Source organism: Mirounga leonina, unplaced genomic scaffold (assembly GCF_011800145.1).
Source record: "Mirounga leonina isolate KUSES-001 unplaced genomic scaffold, KU_Mleo_1.0 Mir_165, whole genome shotgun sequence".
Taxonomy (NCBI): domain Eukaryota; kingdom Metazoa; phylum Chordata; class Mammalia; order Carnivora; family Phocidae; genus Mirounga; species Mirounga leonina.
This window is the reverse complement of record NW_023270415.1, coordinates 21,134,294-21,148,126: the sequence shown is the minus strand read 5'-3', so window position 1 is coordinate 21,148,126 and position 13,833 is coordinate 21,134,294. Positions and strand designations below refer to the sequence as shown.

The following is a 13,833-nucleotide window of genomic DNA, read 5'->3' as shown; positions in this document are numbered from 1 at the left end:
TGAAGCCGCTAACAGGACTTCTGCTCCTGGGCGTGGAAATCTGAAACTTCCAAATATATTATACTTAGAGGGAGTATTTTAGGTTTTCCCCCCTCCTCGGGTTTAAATTAACTTCTGGATTTTGGCCTTTCGATTGAAAGCTAATAAACATTTCCATTAAAAAATGACAGTACAGAAAATTGAATGCTGATTTTAAAACAAATGTCATAAACTATACTGTTTTAGAGCACAAATTTAGGAAAATGATTATATTTTGAGTTATGTAAATATGTATGTATGTGCTATATAAAACTTTATGAGGTACTATCAGAAGATATATAAAGTTGCTCTGGTTAAAGAATCCTCTTTTCTTACATTTCTCCATTATATACTTTCTTATTTAGGAATAAAAAAAAATCAGGCATCCCTGTTTGCCAACTGTTAATAAATCTGACCTCAAACTGAAACAATTTGAAAGTGATTACAGATGTGCCAAATTTCACCCCCCTAAGTGAAAGCTGATGTTTGACAATTTGTGAAACCTGTTTTGTTTGGATTTGGGAACACATGTGGTAACTCACAAGTGACTGCCAAGGCTGTAAATTAAAGCTCATAGGGCTTGGAAAATCATTTAGCCTGGAAAACCTGCTTTTAGTCACCAGTAAGGGAGTGGATTGAAGTTGTCTGGGCGTTGGGGAATAAGATCACAGAGCAAGGTCACTCTGAAGTTCCGTCCCATGTTGTCTGTTTTGGAGGCTCTCGCTTTGACCTGCAAGGGGATCTGTTAGACAAGGTGATCTAGTTCTAAATACTTTTGATACCTTTACTGGCTCTAGAACTTGCGGAGTCTCTACTAGTTAGGGGCGAGTTCCCCCCTTTCCCCGCTGAGTTTGCTATCCGTCTTGAGCCTAGTAGACCTCAGAGCTCTCTGGGCTTACAGATGGGTCTCTTGTTAGGAATTGTGATCCGGCAAATAATTGAAGACAGCTCTGCTTGTTAGGGTCCTTCCTTTAAGATGGTACAAGTTCTCAGTTATTCATGATAATATACCATGTAATGAGAAAGATAGTATTATGTAATTGGAACCCCTCTAATGTCTTGTCTGGTAACTACAATTTCAGTCCAGTAGCAGTCACATTTAAAGACACCTCCTCTGTAAAACCGCAGACATCTTAATGAGTTGACTGAAAAACATCCCTCTTGGTCCAAAATTATGCGTGCTTAGTCTTGTCCATAATTGCAGATTGTTTCATCCAAGTATTATCTGTCCTTTAAATGTAGTCTGTTCTTTTAAAGAAAAGAGGCCACCTCATTTTTTTAAAATTAATAACAACTTGCTAAATGTGTTTCCTTTTATATTTCTTTCCTCATTGTACAGAGAGCAGAATGTGTGTGTCATGAATCCAGATCTGACGGGACAAGCGATGGGGAAGCCACTGAATCCACTTAGCTCTAGCAGCCCTGCCCATCAGGCCATGTGCAGTGGGAACCCAGGTCAGGACATGACCCTTGGTAGCAATATAAATTTTCCCATCAATGGCCCAAAGGAGCAAATGGGCATGCCCATGGGCAGGTTTGGTGGTTCCGGGGGAATGAACCATGTGTCAAGCATGCAAGCAACCACTCCTCAGGGTAGTAACTATGCACTCAAAATGAACAGTCCCTCCCAGAGCAGCCCTGGCATGAATCCAGGACAGCCCAACTCCATGCTTTCCCCGCGGCATCGCATGAGCCCCGGAGTGGCCGGCAGCCCTCGAATCCCACCCAGCCAGTTTTCGCCCGCAGGAAGCTTGCATTCCCCTGTGGGAGTTTGCAGCAGCACAGGAAATAGCCATAGCTACACCAACAGTTCCCTCAACGCACTTCAGGCCCTCAGCGAGGGGCACGGGGTCTCACTAGGGTCGTCGCTGGCTTCACCAGACCTGAAACTGGGCAATTTGCAAAACTCCCCCGTTAATATGAACCCTCCCCCACTCAGCAAGATGGGGAGCTTAGACTCCAAAGACTGTTTCGGGCTTTATGGGGAGCCGGCTGAAGGTACAACTGGTCAAGCAGAGAGCAGCTGCCGTCCCGGAGAGCAGAAGGAGACGGACGATTCCAGCATGCCCCAGGCTGTGAGCGGTGAGAGAGCTGATGCACAGAATCGGCTGCATGACAGCAAAGGACAGACCAAACTCCTGCAGCTGTTGACCACCAAATCGGACCAGATGGAGCCCTCGCCCTTACCCAGCTCCCTGTCGGACACAAACAAGGACTCCACAGCGAGCCTGCCTGGTCCTGGCTCGACGCATGGAACCTCGCTCAAGGAGAAGCATAAGATTTTGCACAGACTCTTGCAGGACAGCAGCTCCCCTGTGGACTTGGCTAAGTTAACAGCAGAAGCCACAGGCAAAGAGCTGAGCCAGGAGGCCAACAGCACGGCTCCCGGCTCAGAAGTGACTATTAAACAAGAGCCAGTGAGCCCCAAGAAGAAAGAGAATGCACTACTTCGCTACTTGCTAGATAAAGATGATACTAAAGATATTGGTTTACCAGAAATGACCCCCAAACTTGAGCGACTGGACAGTAAGACAGACCCTGCCAGTAACACAAAATTAATAGCTATGAAAACTGAGAAGGAGGAGATGAGCTTTGAGCCTAGTGAGCAGGTAAGTTGTGTAATGTGTTCTCTCAGGTATACTAATCCATAGCCATCAAGGATTTTCACAGGGGCATTTGGAGGCCTCAGGTGAAGGGATAAAAATAAGCCTTCTCCTTTGTTGTTCTTACTTGGAGACAGAGTTAATTCTCACTGAAGCTCCCTGTTCCAAATACTCCTGTCTAGGAACAAGTGACACTTTCATCCACCAGGGGAAGGCTGACTTTTTTTTTTTTTTTCCTGGAAAGGGCCAAGTGGTGAGTATTTTAGGCTCTACGGACCAAACAGTCTCTGCCACTGTGGTCCAAAAACGGCCATAGACACTATGCAGACAAATGAGAGCGCTGTGTTCTAATAAAACTTTACTGACAGCCACTGATATTTGGATTTTATACAGTTTTTGTGTGTCACAAAATGCTCTTCTTTTGATTTTTTTTTTCAATTATTAAAAAATGTAAATTCCTTCTTAGCTCGGGGCCATAGGAAAACAGGTGGTGGGCAGGATTTAGCCTACAGGCCAGCTGTAGTTTGCTGACCCTGTTAATAGAAGATGCCTAAATTGGAGATAATCACTTCCTTGAAACTGGCTTTGTCAGGACAGACTTCATTAAATTATTTCCCATTTACCTTTCTCTCTCTTTAAGATCAGAGTTTGGTTTTCAAACCTAATGAAGACCATCGCGCCCTCTATCATCAACCGAACCTTCTGGTTCATGTTAAAGAATTCTTTTCTTTTCTTTCTTTCTTTTTTTTTTGAGCGTTATTTCTGACATAATGGTTTGGCATAAGATGTTTCCTGGGGACTCAGTGACGGGCTGAGTTAATGATCCAAAACTTCACCCTGCATTATCAACTCCCTCTCTAATCCCTGGGAACAGGCCTGGACTTCAAATCTTTTAAGTCCACATTGGTTAACAAGTGAAGAAGCTGCATTGGCCTTTCTACTTAAAATGGTTCACTAATTTGTCTTGAAATTTGTTTTGCAAGTGGAGAGTTTATGTGTCACTGTCTTGGGGGACTAGGTGTGGATGGGGAGAGAAGAGAGCAGCACTCCCTTGCTATACTTGAACTCTGCTGAGTCAGCCGAGGTTGGCCCAGGGGCAGGGCTAGGATTGAAAGCAGGAATCAGGAAGCCTGATGCCAAACACACCCGCCCCATAGAGCTGGGCTCCATCCGCCCTTCTAAGCACTTACTTAGCTTCCTTCATTTCTTTCACTTTGATGTCTTGGCAGATGCTGTATTCCTATAAGAGAGAGATGATTTTTTTAAACCTCCATGCCCTTCACCAGGGAAACATCCTAATTCTATAATCATCTTTGATAATTAACCTTAGAACTTAGATGTTAGTGCAGGGTTCGACAATACAGCTATTCTGTAATGCTGTAAAATCAGTAAGTGGGGGAAACTCAGTTTCTTTCAGCAGAAAGTTAGTAGCAATACCTTGGATCAAGTGTAGGGTGAAACTGTATTGATGACTGTCAATGTTTTCATCTTTTGAGATTTACTAGATTAGAATATACAGAGCAAGTGGCAGGCACAGATACTGTCACTCACGTCTCCCTAACACATGCTAGAGTGCAAGATGGTGACTCATGAGGGCCACCTTAGCTCAGTGGCTAAGTGGCTGGCCCCTCCCTCCATACACAGAATTTATTTCTATCCCAGGCCTGAGGCCCTAGGGACTTAGAGGGTCAGGGAAGGGGGACACTGTTTGGCATGTCTATATTTAGTGTGTGATGATGCTAACTTCAGACAAGAAACTGACCAAAAAAAAGAATTTTTTAAGTCCTTGAGTCACTTGCCGTTTCTGATTGTTGTTTAGGAGACACGTTTTTCTAATCAAAGTCATCTTACCTAGGGAACATCAGCACAAATCTGTGATTTTGGGACCAAAAAGCAGTGTGTACACACACACACAATTTTTTTTCTTAATGAAACCCAGTCCCTGGTCTCACCCTCCATTCACTCCCATTTAAAAATAAAACTCTGCCAAAAAATACTGCTTCAGAGCAAACTTAACATTGAAAACATTGCAACTTGAAAAGTTACCACAGGAAGTATGCATTACCTAAATTTAGATCAAAGTTAGAGTGACTTACTTTAAGGAAAAAACAGTGATTCTTTTGCCTCCTGCTTGCCTTCACTATTCCCAAAACAGATTAATTGTATCTCCTTTTAACTGCTCTTCCGGTTTGTTAAAGTTTTTTTCTTTCATTTCAGGGGAATACAAGTTTTTTATTTAATAAGATAAACTGTTAGGGAGCCTGAATTATGCACTCAACGGGCTTGTTATTTTGACTCAGAAAAGAGCCATTAACCAAGTGTGTGTTTAACTTACCTACAACTTACTAAGGACAGGAAGTACTTCGATGGTGCTATTATACCTAAAATAGCATTCTTTACTGGGTAGAGTATTTAAACAACAGTTGTTTCTACGGCATTTCGTCACCAACAGGAAGCAGCGACTGAAAAATTTCCAATATGTTTACAGACTTTCAAGTTACATACTTACTTACCCAGTGGAGCATGTTGATAGTCTTAGGTTCTTTCTAACGCTACTGGGCCAGTTATAATGACGGCTTAGAGCTAGTCTAAAAGGAACATCTTGCTATTTACCTCCACCAGAAAGGCAAACCATATTTTAAACTGGCAATGTCCTGAAAATTTCCCACCAAATGTGATAGAATTGTATTACCATCTTCTAACAATTTTACCTTTTTTTTTTTTTTAAAGATTTTATTTATTTATATGAGAGAGAGAGCAAGCACATGAGAGGGGGGAGGGTCAGAAGCAGACTCCCCGCCGAGCAGGGAGCCCGATGCGGGACTCGATCCAGGGACTCCAGGATCATGACCTGAGCCGAAGGCAGTCGCTTAACCAACTGAGCCACCCAGGCGCCCTACCTTTTTTTTTTTTTTTAACAATTTTATGTTAGGCAAATGTGGTAAAATTACACTTTTTATTTAAATTTCTGAAAAAATGTTTTGTAACTTATTAAGACACTTATGTTATTAAAATGCCTGTGCTCTTTATATTTCCTTCAGAGAACAAGTTGATTTGACACATGAAAAATTCATAAAACCAGAAAAATGAAAAATTAAAGAAATCAAGTCCAATTTTCATTTTGTAGAACTTTTATAAAAATCTTTCTGACTCATTTTCTGCCTGAAATAGTTTAAACTAACTATTCAAATTGATGTGGCTAATTTGAGCATTCGAATAGATGCCTAAGCAAAACTTTGAAGAATCTTGGCAAAGCATTTTAAAGGAAGGCATTAATCTTTTTGTCTTGTGAAGAAATGCCTAACAAAGTAGACATGGACTGGGGCGCCTGGGTGGCTCATTAGTTAAGCGTCTGCCTTCGGCTCAGGCACTGATCCCAGGGTCCTGGGATCGAGCCGCGCATCGGGCTCCCTGCTCAGCGGGAAGCCTACTTCTCCCTCTCCCACTCCCCTGGCTTGTGTTCCTGCTCTCACTATCTCTCTCTCTGTCAAATAAATAAATAAAATCTTAAAAAAAAAAAAAAAAAAGTAGACATGGACTAGGAGAACTTTTGGTGAGAATTAAAGCTTAAAAAAATTTAGGGGGGAAGGGGATATTTGATCAGAAACTTAATGTGATCAAATCTATCCCTTCCAAAACTTACGTAACTACAGAAAAAAATGCCATAATCATCAGATTTTATTGCCAAACAGCCGAAGGGGTTATAGTAGACATTCTGAATTTTACGTCTTTGATGAAGAACATTTAAAGTATGCTTAAGACAATTAGAGGAATGTTAAATGTGTACTCCAAAAATTAACAAGAAATAAGCACAAGCAAAACAATATTATCTCCAGTGGGGAAAATTACATAATGTATTCTTCTGATGGCAAACTGAATGAATTCGAATAATGTCCATAGTTATGGGGATCCAAAGAACCAATTTCTTTTGACTATGAAACCAAGAAGTTCCTACATGGCTTTCTTAAGACAAAAAAGTGTTCAGTTTTTTTTTTTTTATTTTTTTTATTTAAAGATTTTATTTATTTGAGAGAGAGAGAGAAAGCAGGAGCGGGGGGTTGGGGGGAGGGTCAGAGGGAGGAACAGACTCCCCGCTGAGCAGGGAGCCCGATGCGGGATCAATCCCAGGACCCTGGGATCATGACCTGAGCCGAAGGCAGACACTTAGTGACTGAGCCACCCAGGCCCCCCAAAAAAGTGTTTAGTTAATTGTCAGAACTAGACTGATCCACAGTTGAATTTGGTTGGCTCTTAAAATGGCAGAGATTAAAACTTGAAAATGAGTTTTTAATACATGCTTTTTAGAAATAAAAATCAACCAAGGAAAATACTGGATTTTAAATTTTCTAATTATTCGAAATTAAAAAACCAATAAATTGATTTAAACCATCCAAATAACACATGCACACACATATATATTAGATTTTATTTGAGAGAGAGAGCACAAGCGGGAGGGGAAGGAGCAGAGGGAGAAGGACAAGCAGACTCCCTGCTGAGCGGGGAGCCAGACGCGGGGCTCGATCCCAGGACTCTGGGATCATGACCTGAGCTGAATGCGGACACTTAACCTACTGAGCCACCCAGGCGACCCAGCCATCCAAATATATTTTAACATTTTATACGTATAATGTTAGACTTATTTTCAACTCATTATATTAGACACAAGAGTAGATTACATAGGAAGAATCATGAATTTTGTCGTTAGAACTCTTTGAAACTATGATGATAGTTATTTTTCTGTTTGATGGACGTGGTTTAAAGTATAATTTTATTTGGGTGAAAAGAATAAAGGTAAAGGAAAGATAGGAGTCTAGACATAGGCTGTTGTTAATCTACACTGTAAAAACTTTCTTCTACACATATCTGGGATTGGGGGCAAGTATAAGAGCATCCACTGAGGATAATAATATACTTTATATTTATTACTGTTTATATGAACCTATTTATTTTTGGCTGTTTCTCATCCAAGGCAATCTGCAAAGCTTTCTCAAGAAGCAACTTACTACTTTACTTATTCACCCTTCCTTCCTCCTCCCTCACCCCCTACTCTTCCCACCACCACCCCCCCACACACACAATGAGCTTCAAGGACCACTTTTTAAAATACTCTAGGGGCGCCTGGGTGGCTCAGTTGTTGGGCGTCTGCCTTTGGCTCAGGTCATGATCCCAGGTCCTGGGATCGAGTCCCACATCGGGCTCCCTGCTCCGCGGGGAGCCTGCTTCTCCCTCTCCCACTCCCCCTGCTTGCGTTCCCTCTCTGGCTGTGTCTCTCTCTGTCAAATAAATAAAATCTTTTAAATAAATAAATAAATAAAATACTCTACACAAGGCAGCAGCATAGTAGGGAAACCTGGTTTCATAGGACAGCAATAAACTTCAGTTTTATTAGAACCTCTTTCTTATCTCTATAGTTATTTTAATGACACAGTTACAAGGATATTTATCACACATTTGTATGAAATATTTTTCTGAGAAAATAATGGAAATTACAGGAATTTCTATGAGAAATTTAGTTGATCCTGGGAAATTTTCTTAAACCACAGGTTAATATGGTTAAAGGAATTCATCCAATTGACTGAGTGTCCATGACTGTGTTCCAGGAACTGTCCTTGGAGGACAATAAATGTTCATACTGATGTTTATCCTTTTGTATTCAACAAAACATGATAAAGATAGACTTACAATGGAGTCACTTTACATGTACATTTAACTTACACAAAATCATCTATACACGTTCAGAAGAAAGGAAGGGGCAGCTACGAAGTGGTTAAGTAGTGTGAGCAGTTCCGCCCACCATTTTACCCCATAAGTATGTACCCTAGCAGAATGATCATGAGATGGATGACAAGAGATTACTGGGTGTGGGTTCTCCTATGGCTCTAACAGTGTGAACATGTAGCTACATGTTTTTTAAATGCAGCACAGCCCCTGCACACATTACACACTACGTCATTTAGGACTCAGCAACAAAACAGCAGTGTGCTTCCTCTCCGGAGGAGAACCTGACTGTGTTGCCCTTGGAGGGGACGTAGGTGTGCAGTGAGGTGTCTCCCCAAGGATCATTTGTGTCTGTCTATACTTTAGGATGCTAACTTTGGAAGCCTTACCTAAGATATATCTTTCCAATATTTGATGCCTCCGTCTTTTGTTAGAAATGCGTGGCTAAACTAAACTAGAAAATGGTCTTGTAATTGCCCCAACAACACACTGGGAATTTCCTAGAAAGTTGATCTCCAGGTTATTACTAAGCTAGTTGACTCTGAAGAAGGAATGAAATAAAATGTCACTTCAGTTTATCTTTCCCAACTTGAGAAATATGTCCAGTAAGACTTCCCATACAGATACTACATATGCCATAAATTGCAAAAACCTTAGTAAATCCAACCTCTGCCTGGGGAATAGGAGTTGTATATAGAATAAAACTGTGAGCCATTTTGCTCCAAGTATTACCTCCTATCGGATGTAAACAATTTCATTTGAATGCCCTGTGTCAATAAAATGTCTAGTCATGGTCAAGGATTTAGAGTCCATCCAGTGACTTTGAGGGAATTACCTAGCTTCTGTGTTTCCACCTACACATCCAAGAGATCATTCTTACCACTTTCTTCATTAGAAACTACTGCTGACATTTAACTTCTCCATTTTCTTGTGTGGTTAGCACTGCCTGATAGGTTCTACTTAAAAGAATATAAAATAAGTTGAGCTTTCTGGAAGAAAAGTAGTAGGTGTGAGATAGTGGTGATATTCACCTTACTATTTTGATGTTGGTAATTGAAATGAAATGACTTCAGTAGAAGGAAAAGCCCTAAGAAACACTGTTCTGCCTTCTGTGAAGTCAGGTTAATAGATGCTGTGTATGGGACACCATGTTTTTATCCTGCTTCCCTACATTTTGTCGCCTAAGCTGGTGACTGACTGAGAAAGCCAGTGTCATTTGAAACTGAAAGTGCAAGCAGGAAAAAAAACACCAGTCAAATCGAAAAGGCAGTGCTTAACTATTCATGGTGACTTTGAGCTTATTTTGCGCTTATTTTGCGTTTTACCCCCTGCTCTTAAAAAAAGAAATCCTGGAAGGAAATGACCACCTACAAAACACTGATGTAGTGTAAATTTGGATCATATTTTTTTTTTTGAACCAGTTTTTTGTTGTTGTTATTTCTTAGAGTTAACCACAAAACCTAGACCTGGACCATAAGTCCTAGTACACTCAGAGTTAGTTAGAAATATACATACTCATGACTGATTGAATTATTAGCATACATAAAGGGGAATTTATACATTGCCAATGAATCAGCACTGGAAGAGAGCTCTTTTTCTAGATGAGGAAATAGAGGACGAAGGGATTAAGTTATTTGGCCTTTGTCAGTTTAAATTTTTAAAAGCTGATCAATTCCCTTGTTAGGCCCGAGGTCTGCGTGTGTGTCTGCATCCTTTGTGTGGTTGTGCTGGTGCCTCGTGCCTGTTGGGTCTGTAACTGCAGATGGGGCTGTGGGGCCCACTCTCAGGGTGGGACTGGATAAACTCTTGTGTTTGTTAACTGCAGCCTGGCAGTGAGCTGGACAACTTGGAGGAGATTTTGGATGATTTGCAGAATAGTCAATTACCACAGCTTTTCCCAGACACGCGGCCAGGCGCCCCTGCTGGATCAGTTGACAAGCAAGCCATCATCAATGACCTCATGCAACTCACAGCTGAAAACAGTCCTGTTACACCTGTTGGAGCCCAGAAAACAGCATTGCGAATTTCACAGAGCAGTGAGTATGAGATATTGATGGTTATGCCAAGAAATTCCCATATAATCACCATTAGAAACAGTGATTATTAAAATCTGATACAAACAGCTTAGTCACTTCAAGGTTTTTGTGATCAAATAGCGCCATCTACTGTCTTGGTTCTTCAAAACACCATTCAAAATGGACTCTCTTGAACATGGCTTTCCAGCATTCTCTGGGGGTTAATTTAATCAATTTGCAGTGAGACTGACCTACATAGATAAAGTTCTTTGGATGGTTGTCATGTTTCCCTTTATTTTTGCTACTGCCTTCAGAAATGGGGTTTAAAATAGACTTTATGTGTTTGAGTATATAAGTGGATACTTTAAATATAGAAAATTATAAAGTTAGGCTGACTTTTTAGGAATAAAATGCTATTAAAAATTCTTAATATTTAATCATAATATGTGAACAGGCTACACACATTAAAAAGAGCCTATCTCTTAGGAATAATCTTTTAATTATCAGTTTGAATGGAACTTTATCATACTTGTTTTCTAAGTACACTTTTAACTAATTTGGTATAAAGCTGGAAGACCTTAGACTATTTTAGAAAATACATTTTTTCTATCATTTATTCTTTTTATTTTAGATTTTTTTAAGCTTAAGACGAATTCTTTCTTCACCAGGATCACTTAGTTTACAAACTCAGTTACCTGAAGTAGTCCAACAGTTTTGAATGGAAGAAAATACTTCTCCTGTACAGAGAGACATAATTTATGGAACGATAGATGACGTCCTTAGCGTTAACTTGATGAACAGAATGATTTTTCCCTCGTCAAGTACAGTCTCATTCTGTGCTTAGCATTTGTTCTCAAACTGGAAATGGCAATCATCAACCAAATCACAAAATATCTTTAATTACTAGATCTTTTCTCAAGTGATTCTTGATTATTCTGAAATGGGTAAAACCAAATAGTTTGTGTTTGTCATCATCTCTCAAACCTTCGTGTTTCCCGAGGAATGGAAGGTACTTCCGGACCATGGGCGATCACAAAGTCAAAGAGTCGGGGAGTGAGTAAGAAGCACACTAGAGAAGTTTATGCTCATTAACCGGAGGCATTAATGAAGGGTGGCATGGGGACTCATGCTTTCTCCTCTATTTGTACCTCCTGATGGTGGTCAGATTGTTGAGTGCCAACCAGAGAGCTAAACCTGAGGGAATCATGATTAAGCATGCACCATTCCCATTCCGAGCCTTAATTCTTCTAAATGTTTTATTTCTGTTATTAATTGTTAAGAACTTACTTATTCTGAATGTTCTGTTTCATACTATACTTATGTAAGTCGGTGAAAACAAAATACTTGATACTATTTCATAAAGGAGCTCTATAAACTGTCCTTTATAGTATCTGTATACTTTTAAATTTAAAAATGTGCTCATCGAATTATTGGTTGTCTGTGTGATGGTACAGTGCAGTGCGCACCCCACCATGGATTCTGTCAGTCCACCATCGAGAATCCTTTCAAATCTGAATGTGTCCGGCATTTAAAGAAGCTGTATTTAGAAGATTAAACAGGGCCCTAAATCTTTAGTACTGACTTTCGGGGGCAGAGTTCACACTTAAAAAATTTTAACTTCCAAGGCAAATGGATACTTCTAACCTAATTCTACTCCTAGGAAAGTCCAGTTAAGAAATTCTATGTCCAGACCACGTGTGTCTAGGTTTGGGGCTCTATACAGGAGAGGTTCGTAGCTTCATAGCTGTGACAAAGCAGGACTCCTAAATTCCGATAATGGCACGTATGGACAAGACCGTACGAGTGTTTTACTTAGCAAATATGATTAAATGTTAGAAATTAGTGTTGGGGAGGAAAATATATGGTAAAAGACACGGGGGTTTTTTTCCTCTCTTTTTGCAAGATTGTTAAGAGTTAAATAAGAGACCTGTTGATTAAATTTTGGTTTGTTTTTGGTTTTTTTTTGTCTGTGAGTTTGTCTTTTACGTAGGCAGTTGGTCCCTGATGTGCATATCTTCGATATTTTACAGACAGCATTTTCCCTGAACACTGCTTCTGTTGCTATTCTTTTCCATTATCCTATATTAACCTTCAATTTTCATTTGTTTTCTCCTTAGCTTTTAATAACCCACGACCAGGGCAACTGGGCAGGTTATTGCCAAACCAGAATTTACCACTTGACATCACATTGCAAAGCCCAACTGGTGCTGGACCTTTCCCACCAATCAGAAACAGTAGTCCCTACTCAGTGATACCTCAGCCAGGAATGATGGGTAATCAAGGGATGATAGGAAACCAAGGAAATTTAGGGAACAGTAGCACAGGTAAGGGCTCAAATGCACTGTTACTTTATTGGTGGGTTATTTAACTTAATGATGTATTCATCCACATCAGACTAGTAGAATTTTTCAAATGAATGTTTTTTAATGTTAGAAACTAATACTGGAAGGTAAGAAAATTCTACAAACTTTGACTGGAGAGTGGCATGTGAAGCATTGGGAAACATTCCAGTAAGCTGACCATTTTATTCTGTGCTCATTACTTTTACGGGATTTCTAATTATTAATCCTATAGCATAGGCTTATGTCTTCTCCTGCAGTTTACTGTTCTAGACATTGTAGTGTTACGTGTAAAATGATTTGGTGGTTGCTGGCATCTCCTGTAATCTGCTGATAATCCCAAAACCTCCTATTAATTGATGATTTGTTTTTGGAGAATTTCAGAATGAAAGTTTAAAATTCAGCCAACATTTCATACTTATAAATGATACAGTTCTTCAGAAAAATGTTAATTAAAAATAAAGAACTTTACATGGTAATAGGCTTGGTCTAAGAGTCCCGGGTCCAGGGCCCCCTTTTTGAAGATGTATGACTTTGCCTATGATCTGGTTTGGACCTTGACTTGCTGTGACTTCAGGTATCTGCCAAGTTGCCCCTGCACATTTGCTAAGTGGTACTCAGTGTCATCACAGCTACCGCGTTCCCGCACTTCCAGCTAATTAAGGCTAGAAATCGTCTGAGCAGCAGTGATTGCTGTTACCACCACGTCCTGTACCCTATAATATCTATTTATCACAGACCTAGTAGCAGGATGCTGAGTTTCCTAATGAACTGCTCACAATTTACAGCCTTCTTCCTTTGACAAAATGAAATACTCAGGAAAAAGGCATTGAAAGAAATAGATATTATGAAAAGAATTTATATTTGTTCTTGTTTTTTTCTTTTCTTTTTTTTTTTTTTAGCTTAGTCTTGAATCTCTATGCACATTGCCATTTTAGACAGCTGGCTGAAAATGAGAATTCAGTTTAAGGGGAAAAGTTGGATTTATTTATTTTCGGGTATTGATGAGCAAGCAATTCGTGGGGAAGCGTGTACCATGCTGTATTAAAATCGTTGATTCCTTCAACAAATATTTATTGGGCATAGCCTACCATATGTGCCAGGCACTCACTACTTCACTACTTTATGTATTCACAGAAA

General features: G+C 40.0%; 1 protein-coding gene across 10 annotated transcripts in view; it reads left to right on the top strand.

Moving 5' to 3' along the window:
* NCOA2 (nuclear receptor coactivator 2) overlaps positions 1-13,833 on the top strand; it is a 288,748-nt gene that overhangs the window by 239,904 nt on the left and 35,011 nt on the right. For 9 of the 10 annotated variants that reach the window (XM_035011307.1, XM_035011310.1, XM_035011314.1 and 6 more), the window contains 3 exons: positions 1,358-2,627; positions 10,165-10,375; positions 12,472-12,678. In XM_035011307.1, the coding sequence (XP_034867198.1) occupies positions 1,358-2,627; positions 10,165-10,375; positions 12,472-12,678 (1,688 nt within the window). The remainder of the gene's footprint in view (positions 1-1,357; positions 2,628-10,164; positions 10,376-12,471; positions 12,679-13,833) is intronic. The other variant, XM_035011315.1, reaches the window with a different exon arrangement.